At 42.6% G+C, this 16,827-nt stretch overlaps 1 protein-coding gene across 4 annotated transcripts in view; it reads right to left on the bottom strand.

Moving 5' to 3' along the window:
* SPIRE1 (spire type actin nucleation factor 1) overlaps positions 1 to 16,827 on the bottom strand; it is a 223,965-nt gene that overhangs the window by 115,053 nt on the left and 92,085 nt on the right. For all 4 annotated transcript variants that reach the window (XM_040432593.1, XM_040432592.1, XM_040432591.1 and 1 more), the window contains exon 3: positions 6,672 to 6,899. In XM_040432593.1, the coding sequence (XP_040288527.1) occupies positions 6,672 to 6,899 (228 nt within the window). The remainder of the gene's footprint in view (positions 1 to 6,671; positions 6,900 to 16,827) is intronic.

The raw sequence follows: 16,827 nt of genomic DNA on the forward strand, positions 1-16,827 counted from the left end.
AGTGATCGCTACTAATAGTCTACTGATTTCTCATATCCATGAAAACTGGTACTCTGTTCTATATTCCAACTGATATTAATCCTCTTTACAGGGAGTGCAGAATTATTAGGCAAGTTGTATTTTTGAGGATTAATTTTATTATTGAACAACAACCATGTTCTCAATGAACCCAAAAAACTCATTAATATCAAAGCTGAATATTTTTGGAAGTAGTTTTTAGTTTTAGCTGATTTAGGGGGATATCTGTGTGTGCAGGTGACTATTACTGTGCATAATTATTAGGCAACTTAACAAAAAACAAATATATACCCATTTCAATTATTTATTTTTACCAGTGAAACCAATATAACATCTCAACATTCACAAATATACATTTCTGACATTCAAAAACAAAACAAAAACAAATCAGTGACCAATATAGCCACCTTTCTTTGCAAGGACACTCAAAAGCCTGCCATCCATGGATTCTGTCAGTGTTTTGATCTGTTCACCATCAACATTGCGTGCAGCAGCAACCACAGCCTCCCAGACACTGTTCAGAGAGGTGTACTGTTTTCCCTCCTTGTAAATCTCACGTTTGATGATGGACCACAGGTTCTCAATGGGGTTCAGATCAGGTGAACAAGGAGGCCATGTCATTAGATTTTCTTCTTTTATACCCTTTCTTGCCAGCCACGCTGTGGAGTACTTGGACGCGTGTGATGGAGCATTGTCCTGCATGAAAATCATGTTTTTCTTGAAGGATGCAGACTTCTTCCTGTACCACTGCTTGAAGAAGGTGTCTTCCAGAAACTGGCAGTAGGACTGGGAGTTGAGCTTGACTCCATCCTCAACCCGAAAAGGCCCCACAAGCTCATCTTTGATGATACCAGCCCAAACCAGTCCTCCACCTCCACCTTGCTGAGTCTGACTGGAGCTCTCTGCCCTTTACCAATCCAGCCACGGGCCCATCCATCTGGCCCATCAAGACTCACTCTCATTTCATCAGTCCATAAAACCTTAGAGAAATCAGTCTTGAGATATTTCTTGGCCCAGTCTTGACGTTTCAGCTTGTGTGTCTTGTTCAGTGGTGGTCGTCTTTCAGCCTTTCTTACCTTGGCCATGTCTCTGAGTATTGCACACCTTGTGCTTTTGGGCACTCCAGTGATGTTGCAGCTCTGAAATATGGCCAAACTGGTGGCAAGTGGCATCTTGCCAAAGGAAAGGAAGTTGCCTAATAATTATGCACACCTAATATAGGGTGTTGATGTCATTAGACCACACCCCTTCTCATTACAGAGATGCACATCACCTAATATGCTTCATTGGTAGTAGGCTTTCGAGCCTATACAGCTTGGAGTAAGACAACATGCATAAAGAGGATGATGTGGTCAAAATACTCATTTGCCTAATAATTCTGCACGCAGTGTATTTACAAAGGGTAGATTCACACTTCTGGCTGTACTGGCAGACAATAGCCTGCCAAAAATCACTGGATCCAGCCTATATGGATACTGCCATTCACCAACAGACCCCGTTGACTATAATGGAATCCGGTGGGGATCTGGCACTCATGCCGTAAAGCGTCCAGATCCCCGGTGGTGAACAGAAGGATCCGTCTAGGTTGGATCCAATGAACTTCGTCAGGCTGTTCTCTGTCAAGACAGCCTGCTAGATCACTTAAATGGAAGTGTCAACTTACCCACTGCGCCAACAAATTCCACATGGCATTTTACCATCAGGGAAGCAACAAACAAGGAAAATGACAATCTAATCATTGAGACAAAAGGAGAGACGTCCATGCCTATAAAGTAGGATCGGATGAGACGTCAGGGGCACAGTCCAGTCATGCTTCAAAAAACCATGCAGCTGTTTTCCATTGGTCAACAATCACATGGTTTGGATATTACACTAAAAAAGAATTGCAGGAGTGGCCCAATAGGTACATTGTAGGGCTGGGAGATTATGACAAAAATGAAAAAATTTATTGAACATGAAACCTCAATTTAGATTATTGAACGATTATTTGGGAGTGTGGGTTGGGGCGTGGATTAGCACACAGTTATACGACACCAATGGTTTGAACACATTTTTAGTGTGTGTGTGTGTGTGTGTGTATAAACAGTTGCAAGAAAAAGTATGTGAACCCTTTGGAATGATATGGATTTCTGCACAAATTAGTCATAAAATGTGATCTGATGTTCATCTAAGTCACAACAATAGACAATCACAGTCTGCTTAAACTAATAACACACAAATAATTAAACGTTACCATGTTTTTATTGAACACACCATGTAAACATTCACAGTGCAGGTGGAGAAAGTATGTGAACCCCTAGACTAATGACATCTCCAAGAGCTAATTGGAGTGAGGTGTCAGCCAACTGGAGTCCAATCAATGAGATGAGATTGGAGGTGTTGGTTACAGCTGCCCTGCCCTATAAAAAACACACACCAGTTCTGGGTTTGCTTTTCACAAGAAGCATTGCCTGATTTGAATGATGCCTCGCACAAAAGAGCTCTCAGAAGACCTACGATTAAGAATTGTTGACTTGCATAAAGCTGGAAAGGGTTATAAAAGTATCTCCAAAAGTCTTGCTGTTCATCAGTCCACGGTAAGACAAATTGTCTATAAATGGAGAAAGTTCAGCACTGCTGCTACTCTCCCTAGGAGTGGCCGTCCTGTAAAGATGACTACAAGAGCACAGCGCAGACTGCTCAATGAGGTGAAGAAGAATCCTAGAGTGTCAGCTAAAGACTTACAAAAGTCTCTGGCATATGCTAAGATCCCCGTTAGCGAATCTACGATACGTAAAACACTAAACAAGAATGGATTTCATGGGAGGATACCACAGAGGAAGCCACCACTGTCCAAAAAAAAACATTGCTGCACATTTACAGTTTGCACAAGAGCACCTGGATGTTCCACAGCAGCACTGGCAAAATATTCTGTGGACAGATGAAACCAAAGTTGAGTTGTTTGGAAGAAACACACAACACTATGTGTGGAGAAAAAGAGGCACAGCACAACAACATCAAAACCTCATCCCAACTGTGAAGTATGGTGGTGGGGGCATCATGGTGTGGGGCTGCTTTGCTGCGTCAGGGCCTGGATGGATTGCTATCATCGAAGGAAAAATGAATTCCCAAGTTTATCAAGACATTTTGCAGGAGAACTTAAGGCCATCTGTCCACCAGCTGAAGCTCAACAGAAGATGGGTGTTGCAACAGGACAACGACCCAAAGCATAGAAGTAAATCAACAGAATGGCTTAAACAGAAGAAAATACGCCTTCTGGAGTGGCCCAGTCAGAGTCCTGACCTCAACCCGATTGAGATGCTGTGGCATGACCTCAAGAAAGCGATTCACACCAGACATCCCAAAAACATTGCTGAACTGAAACAGTTCTGTAAAGAGGAATGGTCAAGAATTACTCCTGACCGTTGTGCACATCTGATCTGCAACTACAGGAAACGTTTGGTTGAAGTTATTGCTGCCAAAGGAGGTTCAGCCCTAGTACATTCATTGTTTTCTCATTTTCTCCAGAGAGAAACCTGTCAATTATCAGGAGGTGAGCGGGGGAGCAGGAGCTCATGAATATCTTGGACTCTTCTCAGGCACGGACTGTGATTATTAGGCCTCATTCCCACATATGGGGATTTTCACAGACCACGGTCCGTGAAAATCTGGCTTGCTGTCCTGCTGAGTGCACGGTGTCATTGGTTGCTATGACGCAGTGCGCATCGTGGCACCGCCGCTGTACAGTAATACACTCGTATGATCTATTCGAGTGTTTTACTGTACAGAGGCGTCGGCACGAAGCGCATGGCGTCATAGCAACCAATGACGCCGTGCGTTCTTGCACTCAGCAAGACCGTGAAAATTCACGTATGCGTGAATGAGGCCTTATATAGCAAGTTCTGGTCAGCAACTTAATATTAGCTCATGAGTAACAGAGCGCTGAAACCGGTCTTGATGACAGGTTCCCTTTAATTACTATGCCAAACCAATAACTACAGCCGTGTTAAGGCAAGGCTTTAAAAAAACATAATTAATATCTTGACAAAGAGTCCTAATACTAGCTAGAAAAACGATAAATAATTAAACTGAAAGCAAATTCTTAAACAAATTCTTGTCCTGAGACCTGGGCACGCTGACGTCACCCCATGCGAAATTCAGATGAGTCACCAATTATGCTACTATGGACACAGACGCAAATGTTGATGCCTACACAACGCCCCTTGTGCCTGGTTTCCATGGTCTCCACCAGACCTGAAGAGTATGACAGAAGCATCATGTGTAAAGTGATAACTTTCCATTCAGAAACAGCAGCCAAGAATGAGACCCCCACCCTTGTTTAGACTAACATTAGTTGCCTACCGGGCCAGGGCTGCATTCCCAGTCAAACGATATGCTCCTGGCGGTTCCTGGATCAAGTGCAGTAAAGTTGACATGAACCTTGCCTGGTTACAACCCACAATTAACGTGTCAGACAGTCATCACTGATGGTACGTTCCTGGCCTGCCCCTTGCGCTCCATAACCACAGTGCACGCTTGAGAATGAATCTCTTACTAGCGCTGTAGAGCATAAAATACTATCCCAAAACCTAACCAGGCCCACTGCGCCTGCGCAGTCAGGCAGCCTTGGGCATGGACTGACGACATCAGCATGGACTCCTTATCTGCAGTAGTACTCCTGTATTACTGCAGATAATAGTCCAAGATTGTGATGACAGATTCCCTTGAAGACCAATACTTCATATGCCATTCTCAAAGGAGTTTTCTGAGAGTTTTTTTTTTTTTTTTTAACGGACGACCCATCCCCTAAATAGGTCATCAGTATCTGACCAATGGGGGTCCGACACCCAGGACCCATACTGATCAGCTGTTTGAGAAGGCAGCTGCGTTCGCAGTGGGGCCACGGCCTTCTCCAGCTTTTCCAAGTCGTGTGACATCACGTTCACCAGTCACATGGCCAGCCCCATAGAAGTGAATGTGACTGAGCTGCGATACCAAGCACAGCCGCTATACAATGTACAACGCTGTGCTTGGCGAGCTGATAGAAGGCGGCGGTGCTACTGTGAGAGTTGCTGTCTTTTCAAACAGCTGATTGCCAGGGGTCTCAGGTGCCAGACCCCCACTGATCAGATGCTGAGGACCTATCCTAAAGATAGGTCATCAATATAAAACCCCTGCACATTCCCATTACCCTAATATAAACTGGAGCAAGAGACGATGCTATACAGCCATTGAATAATTCCTCTCATTGCATGAAACCACCCTAATAGAAAGTAGATATCTGAAGTGGTTTTACACAAAGCAGATCCTTCACAGAAGAATATCATCTATTCACTTGTGTATTGTTCAGTATACATCAGTCCCTGTCCTCCCATACATGCAGTAGCACTGCCAAACAAATCCTAGGAGTCACATCTGCCAACATGTACAGTACTGAACTCACATATGGCACAAGGTCATCAAAGCGCTGAAGCGACATATTTTATACCAGATGGACATGCCAATAAGGGCATTCCTTGACATACATGTACCAACAGTTATGTGCCCTATTATATAGACATACAGAGCAAACCAAACACCTCCACTAATACATCTACACCTTAATTCACATCACCAAACTGGTTTTACACCATCTCCAGAGACCTTTTTAAGAAGTCATTCCTTTATAGTCTAATGTTGCAGGTATAAGGGAGAAACTAGTACGGTTTCCTTATTAGAGTCTATTTGCCTAAACCATTACACTTTTAATGAATGCTACGCACACAAAATTAATCAAATGTACATTATATACATACAAAATGTTGTGTTTAAAGGACTTGCCAATTTTTTAACTGTCTGATGAGAGGGATCAAACCACTAGGATCCCCACCGGCTCTCCAGCGGCTACCCACTGTGATATCAGTGGATTCAAGGAGGTCCGGGTAGGTGAACCATTCACAATCAACTCATCATCAAGTTACCTGGGAGCCATGATAGAGGCACTTTAGCATTTAAAGACATTTCAGCATCTGGACTCGCGCTATACATGACCAAGCAAAAACTGAGGATTGCAAAGCTGACTCTTCTAATCCAGGATTCTAATATTTGTTGGTAATCATTTTACAGTGCCTAAAGACTACTTAAAATATTATATTATTCAAAAAATTCAAGTGATGACCTAGGCTTAGGATAGTTCATCACTGGCTGATTGGTGGGTTCAGACACCCCGCTTATCAGCCATTCGGGTGTAGCTCCATCAATGGAACTACGCAGCTCCGCCAACCTTGCAGTGAAGAGCGATGTCCACCACAAGGTTGATGGAGCTGTGTAGTTCCGGTGCCAACTTCAAACGACATCACTACACCCAAACAGCTAATTGGCAGGGATGCATTAGACGCCCACCAATCTGCTAGTGATAGCTTATCCTCAGGATAGGCCATCACTTAAGTAAAGCCCTGACAATCCCTTTAAAAATATATATAAACCTATATGTCCAAGCACTGTATACTCATTAATCGCTATACTTTGCATATGTAAACTGTTAGGATTTTATGTAATTGCAGGGGAAGGGGGGGGGGGGGGGAGTTTAGTATAGAAAGTTTTTCCCATTTAGGGATGGGTAAAAATTGCCTTATGTTCATAGGAAATAATATGAAAAAGCGGGCCGCAAATGCTATGGCAAACAAAGCTGTTACCTTCATTACATTCTTGTAGGAATGTCGAAATGCTGGTGTCTTCTTTTCACAGGCATCTTCTTCTTCATCCAAAGCATCATATCCTTCATCGTTACTGCCATCAGGTTCATCCACGTTAGTCATGTTATCTATGAGCTGTTCCAGAGGAGGACTAAGCTCCCTCTCCTCATTGTCTTTCAAGCCATAGTCAAGTGCTTTGTAGATTATAATTCCAAGCGATACAATAACCTGAAAAACATAAGAACGTTCATTAACTCCTGCAAAAACCGATGCTTAAGTAAGTGAAAATTTCATGAGTAACTCATCTTTATACTAAGGCCTAAGGGGTTTGGACAATAGGGGTCAATATGCAATATCTAAAGAACAAAAACCTGACAAAAATTAATTAGACTCGTGGATACTCTCGAAAATGTAACTGGAACCTACCAACCATGTGTCAAGATACGATACTGGTATGCTCTTATGTGGTAGAGGGGCTTTAGGGGAACGCTTAGAAATGGCCAAACCCATCAGCTCCAGTATGCATACTGTAGACACTAAGCTTATAATAGGCATGCCGTTGAAAATATGAGGTCCCATTTGGCTCCAGAACCCATGGGGGCATGTATGTGTATGGGGGTCATGGTGTAGGGAGTATGTACCATGTATGGTATGGGAATATGTATGTTTATCATGAGGGGCATAGCTTAATTTCTGGCTTATAGGGATTCTGTCAGTTAGTTTGAGCCTAAAGAGCTGTGTACATGTGCTGCTAGATCGCCACTAGCACGTCCACAATATACATTTTTCATAGCTGTGAGTGCTTTTATTCAGTCAAATTTTATAAAGAGAAGGAGCCCAGCACCATCCGCATCCTCCGAATCTCCTCCTTGCTCCCCTGATGTCACACAGTTGAAACGCAGTAATCTTGCAAGTACGCTGCATGTTAGTGCCGGCATGGCGTTCCTTCCTTGTGCTGGCATCAGCCATTTGCTAGCTGGCATGCGCGAGATTACGGCGCTTCAACTGTGTGCTGTTAGGGGAGCAAGGAGGAGATTCGGAGGATGCGGGCGGTGCTGAGCTCCTTCACAGTGGGAGTGACTAGGCTCCGGAAACGTTGGTAACAGCCCCTTGGGGTCCTTCCTAGCCTTATTTGCATATATATAAAATGTGTTTTTGACTGAATAAAAGCACTCACAGCTATGAAAAATGTATATTGTGGATGTGCTAGTGGCGATCTAACAGCACATGTCCTCAGCTCTATAGGCTAAGACTAGCTGACAGAATCGCATTGAATGCGGTCTATTTTGTATGCTATAGCTTTTACTATTATAGTGATACAGTAGGCAATGTTCTAGTTTTGTTCCCAAAGAGGACGTATAAAGGACTAATAAATATATTAGGTTAATATCGGAGCTCATGAAAAATAAATGTTTATTCACACAAATTTACAGAAAAATATTACCTGTAATTTGCGTTCTGAATAAAATACACTTTTATCTATTTGATGAATACTTCTAAAAGACAAGTCATGCAGAAGAAAGCACATCTAAAAGGATTTACATGACAGAAGAAAGGCACTAGTGACAGGCCCCATGAGTACGTTCAGATCCACTGTCTTATGGTCTGATTCGTATATAGTCTAACTGATGGAAGCAAAGTAAGATCTTATATATTAATGATAGGAATGTTATCAATGTTATCTGTAGCACATAGCTATGTTACTACACAATGGACGGAGGTGTATAGTTCTGGCGCCAACGCTACAAGGTAACTATCAAACAGTGGGAGGATGGGGTGTCGGACCCCGCAGATCTGATATTGATGTCCTATCCTGAGATTAGGCCATCAATATCAAAATCCTGGACGACCTCTAATAGGCTGAATAATATATAGAAATATATGCCATTGGTTGTGCAGGGAGAAGCAGCAACGGCGATACGGGGACCAGGAGCGGTGCAGGGTGAGGGGTAAGTATACCGGTGAGGGACCCGGCACATGTGGGGGGGGGGTTTTCTTGAAATTGGATTACCTCTTTAATACCCAACACAGACCCTGGGCAGGTATGAAGAAACAGGACGTTATTTGTTAATCCTTGGACAACCCTGTAATACAGACTGTGTGATATAGCACTATCCAGTATAAAAGCATTTGATATCATGGTAGTATTTAAAGGGGTTGTGACACCATTAAATACATTTTAATATAAATCAGCATGAAACACTACAGTTTGTGAACCATTCAAAACTTTCTATATTTCTGTATAAATCTGATTTTCAGACAAGCCCTAAAAGTAGATAAAGATAACCAAATCAGTAGAAAATGGTTGACTTGGTCATTTAGTTATTGAGGAAAACGATCCAATATCACATTTCTGTGAGAGACAAAATGATGTGAACCTTTAGGATTAGCAGATAATTTGAAGGTGAGGTTAGAGTCAGGTGTTTTCAGTCAGTGGGATGACAATCAAGTGTGTATGGGCGACCTGTGTGTTGGTCAACCACCGCTGGGGAATCCACATGGAAGATACCCATGCAGATCTGTTGTTTGTGGACCGAAATACACATATGGCCGTGTGCGTGAAGTCTTAAATCGTAAGTAGGATTGAACAAACTTGTGTCTTCAAGTTCGGCGTACAAGGTTCGGGTTATCTAAGAATTCCGTTATGAATCATAACTTATGGTCCGTGGTAGCGGAATCCATAACGGAATTCTTAGATAACCCGAACCTTTTTAATGCCGAACTACTTGAAACCAAAAGTTGGCTCAACACTAATCGTAAGAATGTAAAACTGTAAAAATTAAATAACTTTTCGTGCACAACTGAATGGTTCAGAGTTGCCCTGAGGGTGACTAGACGTTCTAACAGTGTATCGCGTGGTCAGACACCATGTCTCTACTGTTCGCACTCAACTAATAAAACTGATTGCCGATGTCACTGCATCAGAACACAATCATTCACTGTTTATTAAAAAGAGAGTATAACATTAGATGAGTCGACTAAGAAAATAAGAAATATCATAAAATACTCTTCCGGCAGTACCAAACATCACAGTGTAGCACAAAAATAGCCGTCCCTCTGTGGTGGCCTTCAAAAGCTTCAATGGTCTGTCCTCCTTCAATTATCTGGATATGAAGCATGGGGTCCTCATCATTTGCAAACTGAAAAATATAGTGGCCTGTGGCCTATAAAGATGAACAGCAGGACTGGAAGCCATAGGCACCAATGGCCTGCTGCAGTATCCCAAGGACAGACATACAGTTGAATTCAGGAGGTGGACCTGCAGTCACAGGCCAGGTACATAAGTACATGATGCCCCTAGTGGCAGAGAGGGCGGCTCGGGTGGCACCCTGGGCATCGGCTCACTGGGAAATTTCCCTATAGGGTCTACGGTCAGTCCGCCCCTGCACATTACACTGCTCTACAACAGATGGTAATGATGTGATCCTGACTATGATATACCATCATGGCTGACCAGCCTTACAGGAAAACTCACCAATATGTACTGTATGCAAGTGCCAGAGTGTAGTGTTTAGTTAGGCCTTGTCCCCTCACCCCACAGGCAGCTCTGCAAGTGGTAGCAATCAGTTCCGCTTACATACTAGGATAGGTTGCTGGGTGCCATTTTAAATGATTCCTGGAGAACTCCTTTAAGGAATGCAGTACACACAGAGCAACAGTACAACATTAACGCGACACACTAAACATCTGTACTGACCTTTCATGGTCAGACTGTTGCTCCCCGTCTGCTTTTACCTAGTGCACTATAATTCCAAGGTAGAAACATATTGTTGGGCCAACTACTGTGAGAAACTACTGAAAAGATTTAAAGGGAACCTGTCACTGGGATTTTGGGTATAGACCTGAGGACATAGTCTGCTAGATGGCCACTAGCACATCCGCAATATCGAGTCCCCATAGCTCTGTGTGCTTTTATTGTGTAAAAAAACGATTTGATACATATGCAAATTAACCTGAGATGAGTCCTGTATGTGACTCATCTCAGGGACAGGACTCATCTTAGGTTAAAAATTTGCATATGTATCAAATCGTTTTTTTTACACAATAAAAGCACACAGAGCTATGGGGACTGGGTATTGCGGATGTGCTAGCAGCCATCTAGCAACCCATGTCTTCAGCTCTATACCCAAAATCCCGGTGACAGGTTCCCTTTAAATACTATATAACGAGGATTTTTAGTTTGTACTAATACTTCGACCAGGAATCAACATTTTAAGAGGGAATTTAAGAGTTATTAAAATATGCAGGAAAAAGTGTATAATAAAAAAAAAAGGACAAACTCTTACTCACCTTTAAAATGTCTCACCGGTCCCGCGATGCAGCTCCAATCCCCCTGGTCCTGTACTGATGATGTCACCTTCTCCAGACCCATGACCACTGCAGCCCATCACTGTTCTTAGCGGTCACATGTGCATGAAAGGCACATAACTGCTGAAGACCCAATGAGGATTCGAGTGGCAGGCACAGAAGTAAGGGCACAAGATCGGCAAGACATTTTAATGGAGAGCAAGTTTGTTTTTTTGTTTTTTAATTATACACTGCCCCCAGCATAATTTTTATAAACCTTAGACAAAAATTTATTATTGTGCACCACAAAGAGAATCCATGCAGTACAACAACATATTTCTGTAAATAGACAGTGCGTATCCAGTACAAGGCCGTCAGTTGGATGAGCTACTGCTTCAGTTAAGACCTTTTAGGTTTCTGGAAAATGACGGCACTTTCCTGGCATCGTTAATAGTAAATAGTCACTCATTACAAATGCCAAAATTAAAAATCCTTCACATGAAGGAAGGTGAGTAACTTTGAGAACTAACTTTAAGCTGTATAGAAAGCCCAACAAAAAGTACATGTCTGTCTATGTTTGTAAGGACACATCTCTGACCTGAAATAGCTATAGTAGACCCTGGTGCCATACTCTAGTCAATGTAGCACCGTCTCATGAATAAAAATTCTACTGTTATTTATATAGAAAGGGAGAGGAAAGAGGTCTTCCCAGGAAATATGAACTGCATGGCTAATTCAAGGGGTTATCTGGATGGGAACATTTTCAAATACTCGAGTAAGACAGGCAAAAAAACAAAAACACTTGCTGCCAGGCTTTCTCAAAAGATCATAGCTGATCTTTGGGCACTGCAACTACAGAGCACCATGTTATCACTTATCATTGGGACTCTTCTAACAAATAGGTTAGTAGTTTTCCTCACTTTGCTTTCAAATGACCTATCTTTAGGATCCATAACAGATCATCATGGTTCTGACTCCCACTATCAACCATGATTACGGTAGGTGCCTGCTTCGAGCTAAGGCAGAGTTCACATTTGCGTTCAGCCGTTCCCTTCTTCTGCTCCATTATAGGAGCATGCAGGATTTTTGTCTCCGCTTCGAAAATCTTCCTCTGAGCGGCATCCTAACGGATCCCATTATGGTCTAAGGCTCCATTTGGCTCAGTTATGCCCTTTCCGTTCTTCTGTTCAGAAGAACAGAAAGGCTAAACGCTGATGTGAACTCTGAACTCTGCCTTAGCTCGAAGCAGGCACCGGAGCTCCGTCCAAAGCAGCGCTGCAGTAACCAGCTCCAGGGAATGTCATTTTTGAAAAACCCTTTTTTATATATTCTTTAGGGCAAGTTGGCACAACACTGGATTGCCAGTATCATCTGACAGCCAAGATATTGTTGTAAAAGGCTGATTAAAGTGGTGGTCCAGGATCCAAATACTGGTGGCCTAACTCTTGGCACCTGTGGATGAAGGGGCTATGGCTGGTGTGAGCACTGCGGCCTCTTCAATACTTTGTTACCTCTACCTCCATGCCATCATGTGAATAGGAGAAAGCTTTCACCAGTGCCGCAGCCCCTTCAAACAGCTGATGCCAGGGGATGCTCAGAGATGAAACCCACCAATCTGATATCGATGGCTAATACTTAGGACAGGTCATCTATATTCTGATCATGGGACCCGCCTTCGAGTCTTTTTATACTTTGCTTAATCTGCAGAAAATTATATCTAACCTTCCTCAAATACCATGATCATGGCCACCTACCGTTTTACTGCTATAATTAAATAAAAAAATTTAAAAAAAATCCTCAAAACTAGTTTAAGGCCTCTCACACGGTCAGTATTTTGCATCAGTATTTGATCAGAATTTGTAAGCCAAAAGCAGGAGTGGGTCCAAAACACAGATGAGATGTAAATATGTCCATTACATTTTAATCTTAGTTTTGGACCCACTCCTGTTGCTGGCTTACAAATACTAATTGTGTGAAAGAGTCCTAAGAAGTTCTCAGAAGTAATGTTGGGTTGGGTCACCTATTATAGTGCGTGACTACAATATAAAACGTATTAAGGGGAAGAAATCCAGTTGTAAAGTGGGAGCGTTAAGAGTTTGTGTAATAAAACACACTGAGAAATTATGAAATTTGCTAGGCAAATTTTCTGTCTGATGCCTTATTTTGCTCAATAAAGGTTGAGACTTTTTGCTCTTTTACGCCAAGCTTGCCACTTTTGTAAAATGTGAGCTCGTATGTATTGTAGATTTGACTTTCTGGTAAGTGGGTGCATCTCATTCCAACAAAACGGTGATCAAAACTGGTGTATGAACAACGGTCTAGAGAAATCCCCCTTCCCCATACACAGCAGCATGGAAACAAGAAAGACAAAGCTGTACTACAACTTCTAGATCACCCGTATGAATCCAACATATGTTCCCTAAAGGCTTCTATTACAGATCGACATATGGTCAAAACTACTGTGGACAGATGGTATTTAGTTAAAAAAAAATCTGTAATTCAAGTCAGACGGGCGATTACCTATCCCTCAAGAACATACAATGACCCCACCAAAAATGACGTAAGCACTGGCTAAAGTATATCATATCTAGATGTTAACATTTCATTTCTGTCACTGTTTAGGTAGGTGGATTGGTGTACGAAAAAGATGGTAGGAAACTAATATAGTTGCCATTACTGTTCTTACAGGTCATAGAGCCCTATAGGAGCAGACGTTGTAGTGACACAACTACATATGTGCATTTACTATACAGAGACTGACTGACAACCAGATTACGGAGGCTGAAATATTGACCGTTCGATTACATGATATATACCACGGACATAACTAAGACCAGAAGAGGACATTGTGAAGTGTCTGTAAATATAGCTTTTATAAAACTGATTATAAATTCAATTTATTACCATTTTCAGAATGTCTAGTTGTCAGGGAATGGATATCCTGTTCTCATCCCGAGGTCTACTGTATGCTAGACAGCCTGTAATGAAGGGCTTAGAAATCTTACCTACACTGATACAATGTAGCAGCAGTGATGGCCAGTTCGCCTGCGAACATATGCGGGCTGCCATCTTTTTTCACAAGTCCGGCGAGGCACAGGTAAGTGCTTACCTGTGCCTGTGCGCGAGCCGGTCTGAAAACAAGTGCGGTCAGCGGGAGCAGGCAGTTCCGAGAACAGCCACTGGGGGGCTTCATCGGGCTGTTCTCGGAACTGCCTGCTCTCGCTGACCGCATTTCTTTTCAGACCGGCTCGCGCACAGGCACAGGTAAGGGCTTACCTGTGCCTCGCCGGACTTGTGAAAAAAGATAGCAGCCCACATATGTTCGCGGGCGAACAATGCAAACTGGTCATCACTGTGTAGCAAACCTCCTAACCAAGAGAAAGATGTGTTCAGCCTGACACATCATACAATGGAAGCAAACACTCAGCAGTTCACTGACAGAAAGCAGGGATTAGAGATGAGCGAATTTCATGTTATGAAATTCGTTCATGCTTTATTTGGTGGTAAAAGCAGAATTGCGTTATGGATTCCGTCACCACGGACCATAACGCAATTCTATGACGGCATGCCTTTAGAGGCATTCCGTTATTCATTCCTTCATAATAGAAGTCTATGGCCTGCATAACGGATCCGTCCCGTTTCCACTATGTAGGAGAGGACTCCCCTGCATAACGGAAACGGGACGGATGCGTTTTGCAGCCCATAGACTTCTATTATGACGGAATGAATAACGGAATGCCTCTAAAAGCATTCCGTCATAGAACTGCGTTATGGTCCGTGGTGATGGAATCCATAACGCAATTCTGCTTTTACCACCAAACGAAGCATGAACGAATTTCATAACATGAAATTCGCTCATCTCTATCAGGAATCTTGAAAACAAGGAGGGAGTATATTAGAAAGTTATATAACTTATTAGGCAACCATTGTGTATAGTTGTATAGGCGACTTTTTAATTAAAGTATCTTAGTTTCCTTTGTAAATGTTATGACTATAATGGCTGAAATAACATGGTGTATATTTATTATAGTACATAGCCTACGGCTGAAACTGTGGAGAAAATGCACCAGAAGAGCAGGTTTTTATATATAGAAGCTATGACATTTAGAGAACAGAAAGCCCCCGAGGTGTAAAAAACAAATTATGAGACAAATCAGGATGGGCAGCATTGCTGTCTGCTAAAAATTGCGGAAAAAATGAAAATTTGGTCTTAAGATAATTCTGTATATGCCGTGTCTTCTTCAGGCCACAATAAGAACGGGCGTGTCTTGATGACAGCTGCTGCGTTCTCTTCAAGTAATCCGGCCTCAGACTGGAAAAACCAATAAGGTTAACCGTCCGTAACTGATCAAAGTGACAAGTATTAGAAAACGATTAATGCTTCTTCCAGACGGAATCAAGTACTCTAAGAATGTGCTGTGCATGTGGTCTACATTCTAATTCACACAGTATACGTGTCACGTAAAACATTTATTACACATAGTATGCAGGGGGGGGGGGGGGGTCAAACGTCAAGACCTCCTGTATTTGAGAGGCTACAAGAGGCACAGACACAATAGGGAACCTAACTGACTTCTATGGGAGAGTTTTCTAGGCATGATCTGTGACCTGTGCAGAGTTTCTTAGGACAAGATGAGCTGTGATATCACTTATCGTGAATGGTGTTGTCTGTACAGAGGTGATAACTGTCATTGTAATTCTACCTGTGATGATAATGTGATAACTAACAAAAAGTTACCTGTACAAAAGTACAGGAAGTCTCGATATATAAATAAATAGATAAGATGTCGCACTAAGAACACCTAAACGACACCAGGTGCTCCTGTAAATTGAGACCACTCACTCAATATAAAGGAACATATAATACAGGGAGTGCAGAATTATTAGGCAAATAAGTATTTTGACCACATCATCCTCTTTATGCATGTTGTCTTACTCCAAGCTGTATAGGCTCGAAAGCCTACTACCAATTAAGCATATTAGGTGATGTGCATCTCTGTAATGAGAAGGGGTGTGGTCTAATGACATCAACACCCTATATCAGGTGTGCATAATTATTAGGCAACTTCCTTTCCTTTGGCAAAATGGGTCAAAAGAAGGACTTGACAGGCTCAGAAAAGTCAAAAATAGTGAGATATCTTGCAGAGGGATGCAGCACTCTTAAAATTACAAAGCTTCTGAAGCGTGATCATCGAACAATCAAGCGTTTCATTCAAAATAGTCAACAGGGTCGCAAGAAGCGTGTGGAAAAACCAAGGCGCAAAATAACTGCCCATCAACTGAGAAAAGTCAAGCGTGCAGCTGCCAAGATGCCACTTGCCACCAGTTTGGCCATATTTCAGAGCTGCAACATCACTGGAGTGCCCAAAAGCACAAGGTGTGCAATACTCAGAGACATGGCCAAGGTAAGAAAGGCTGAAAGACGACCACCACTGAACAAGACACACAAGCTGAAACGTCAAGACTGGGCCAAGAAATATCTCAAGACTGATTTCTCTAAGGTTTTATGGACTGATGAAATGAGAGTGAGTCTTGATGGGCCAGATGGATGGGCCCGTGGCTGGATTGGTAAAGGGCAGAGAGCTCCAGTCCGACTCAGACGCCAGCAAGGTGGAGGTGGAGTACTGGTTTGGGCTGGTATCATCAAAGATGAGCTTGTGGGGCCTTTTCGGGTTGAGGATGGAGTCAAGCTCAACTCCCAGTCCTACTGCCAGTTTCTGGAAGACACCTTCTTCAAGCAGTGGTACAGGAAGAAGTCTGCATCCTTCAAGAAAAACATGATTTTCATGCAGGACAATGCTCCATCACACGCGTCCAAGTACTCCACAGCGTGGCTGGCAAGAAAGGGTATAAAAGAAGAAAATCTAAT

Source organism: Bufo bufo, chromosome 5 (genome assembly GCF_905171765.1).
Source record: "Bufo bufo chromosome 5, aBufBuf1.1, whole genome shotgun sequence".
Taxonomy (NCBI): Eukaryota; Metazoa; Chordata; class Amphibia; order Anura; family Bufonidae; genus Bufo; species Bufo bufo.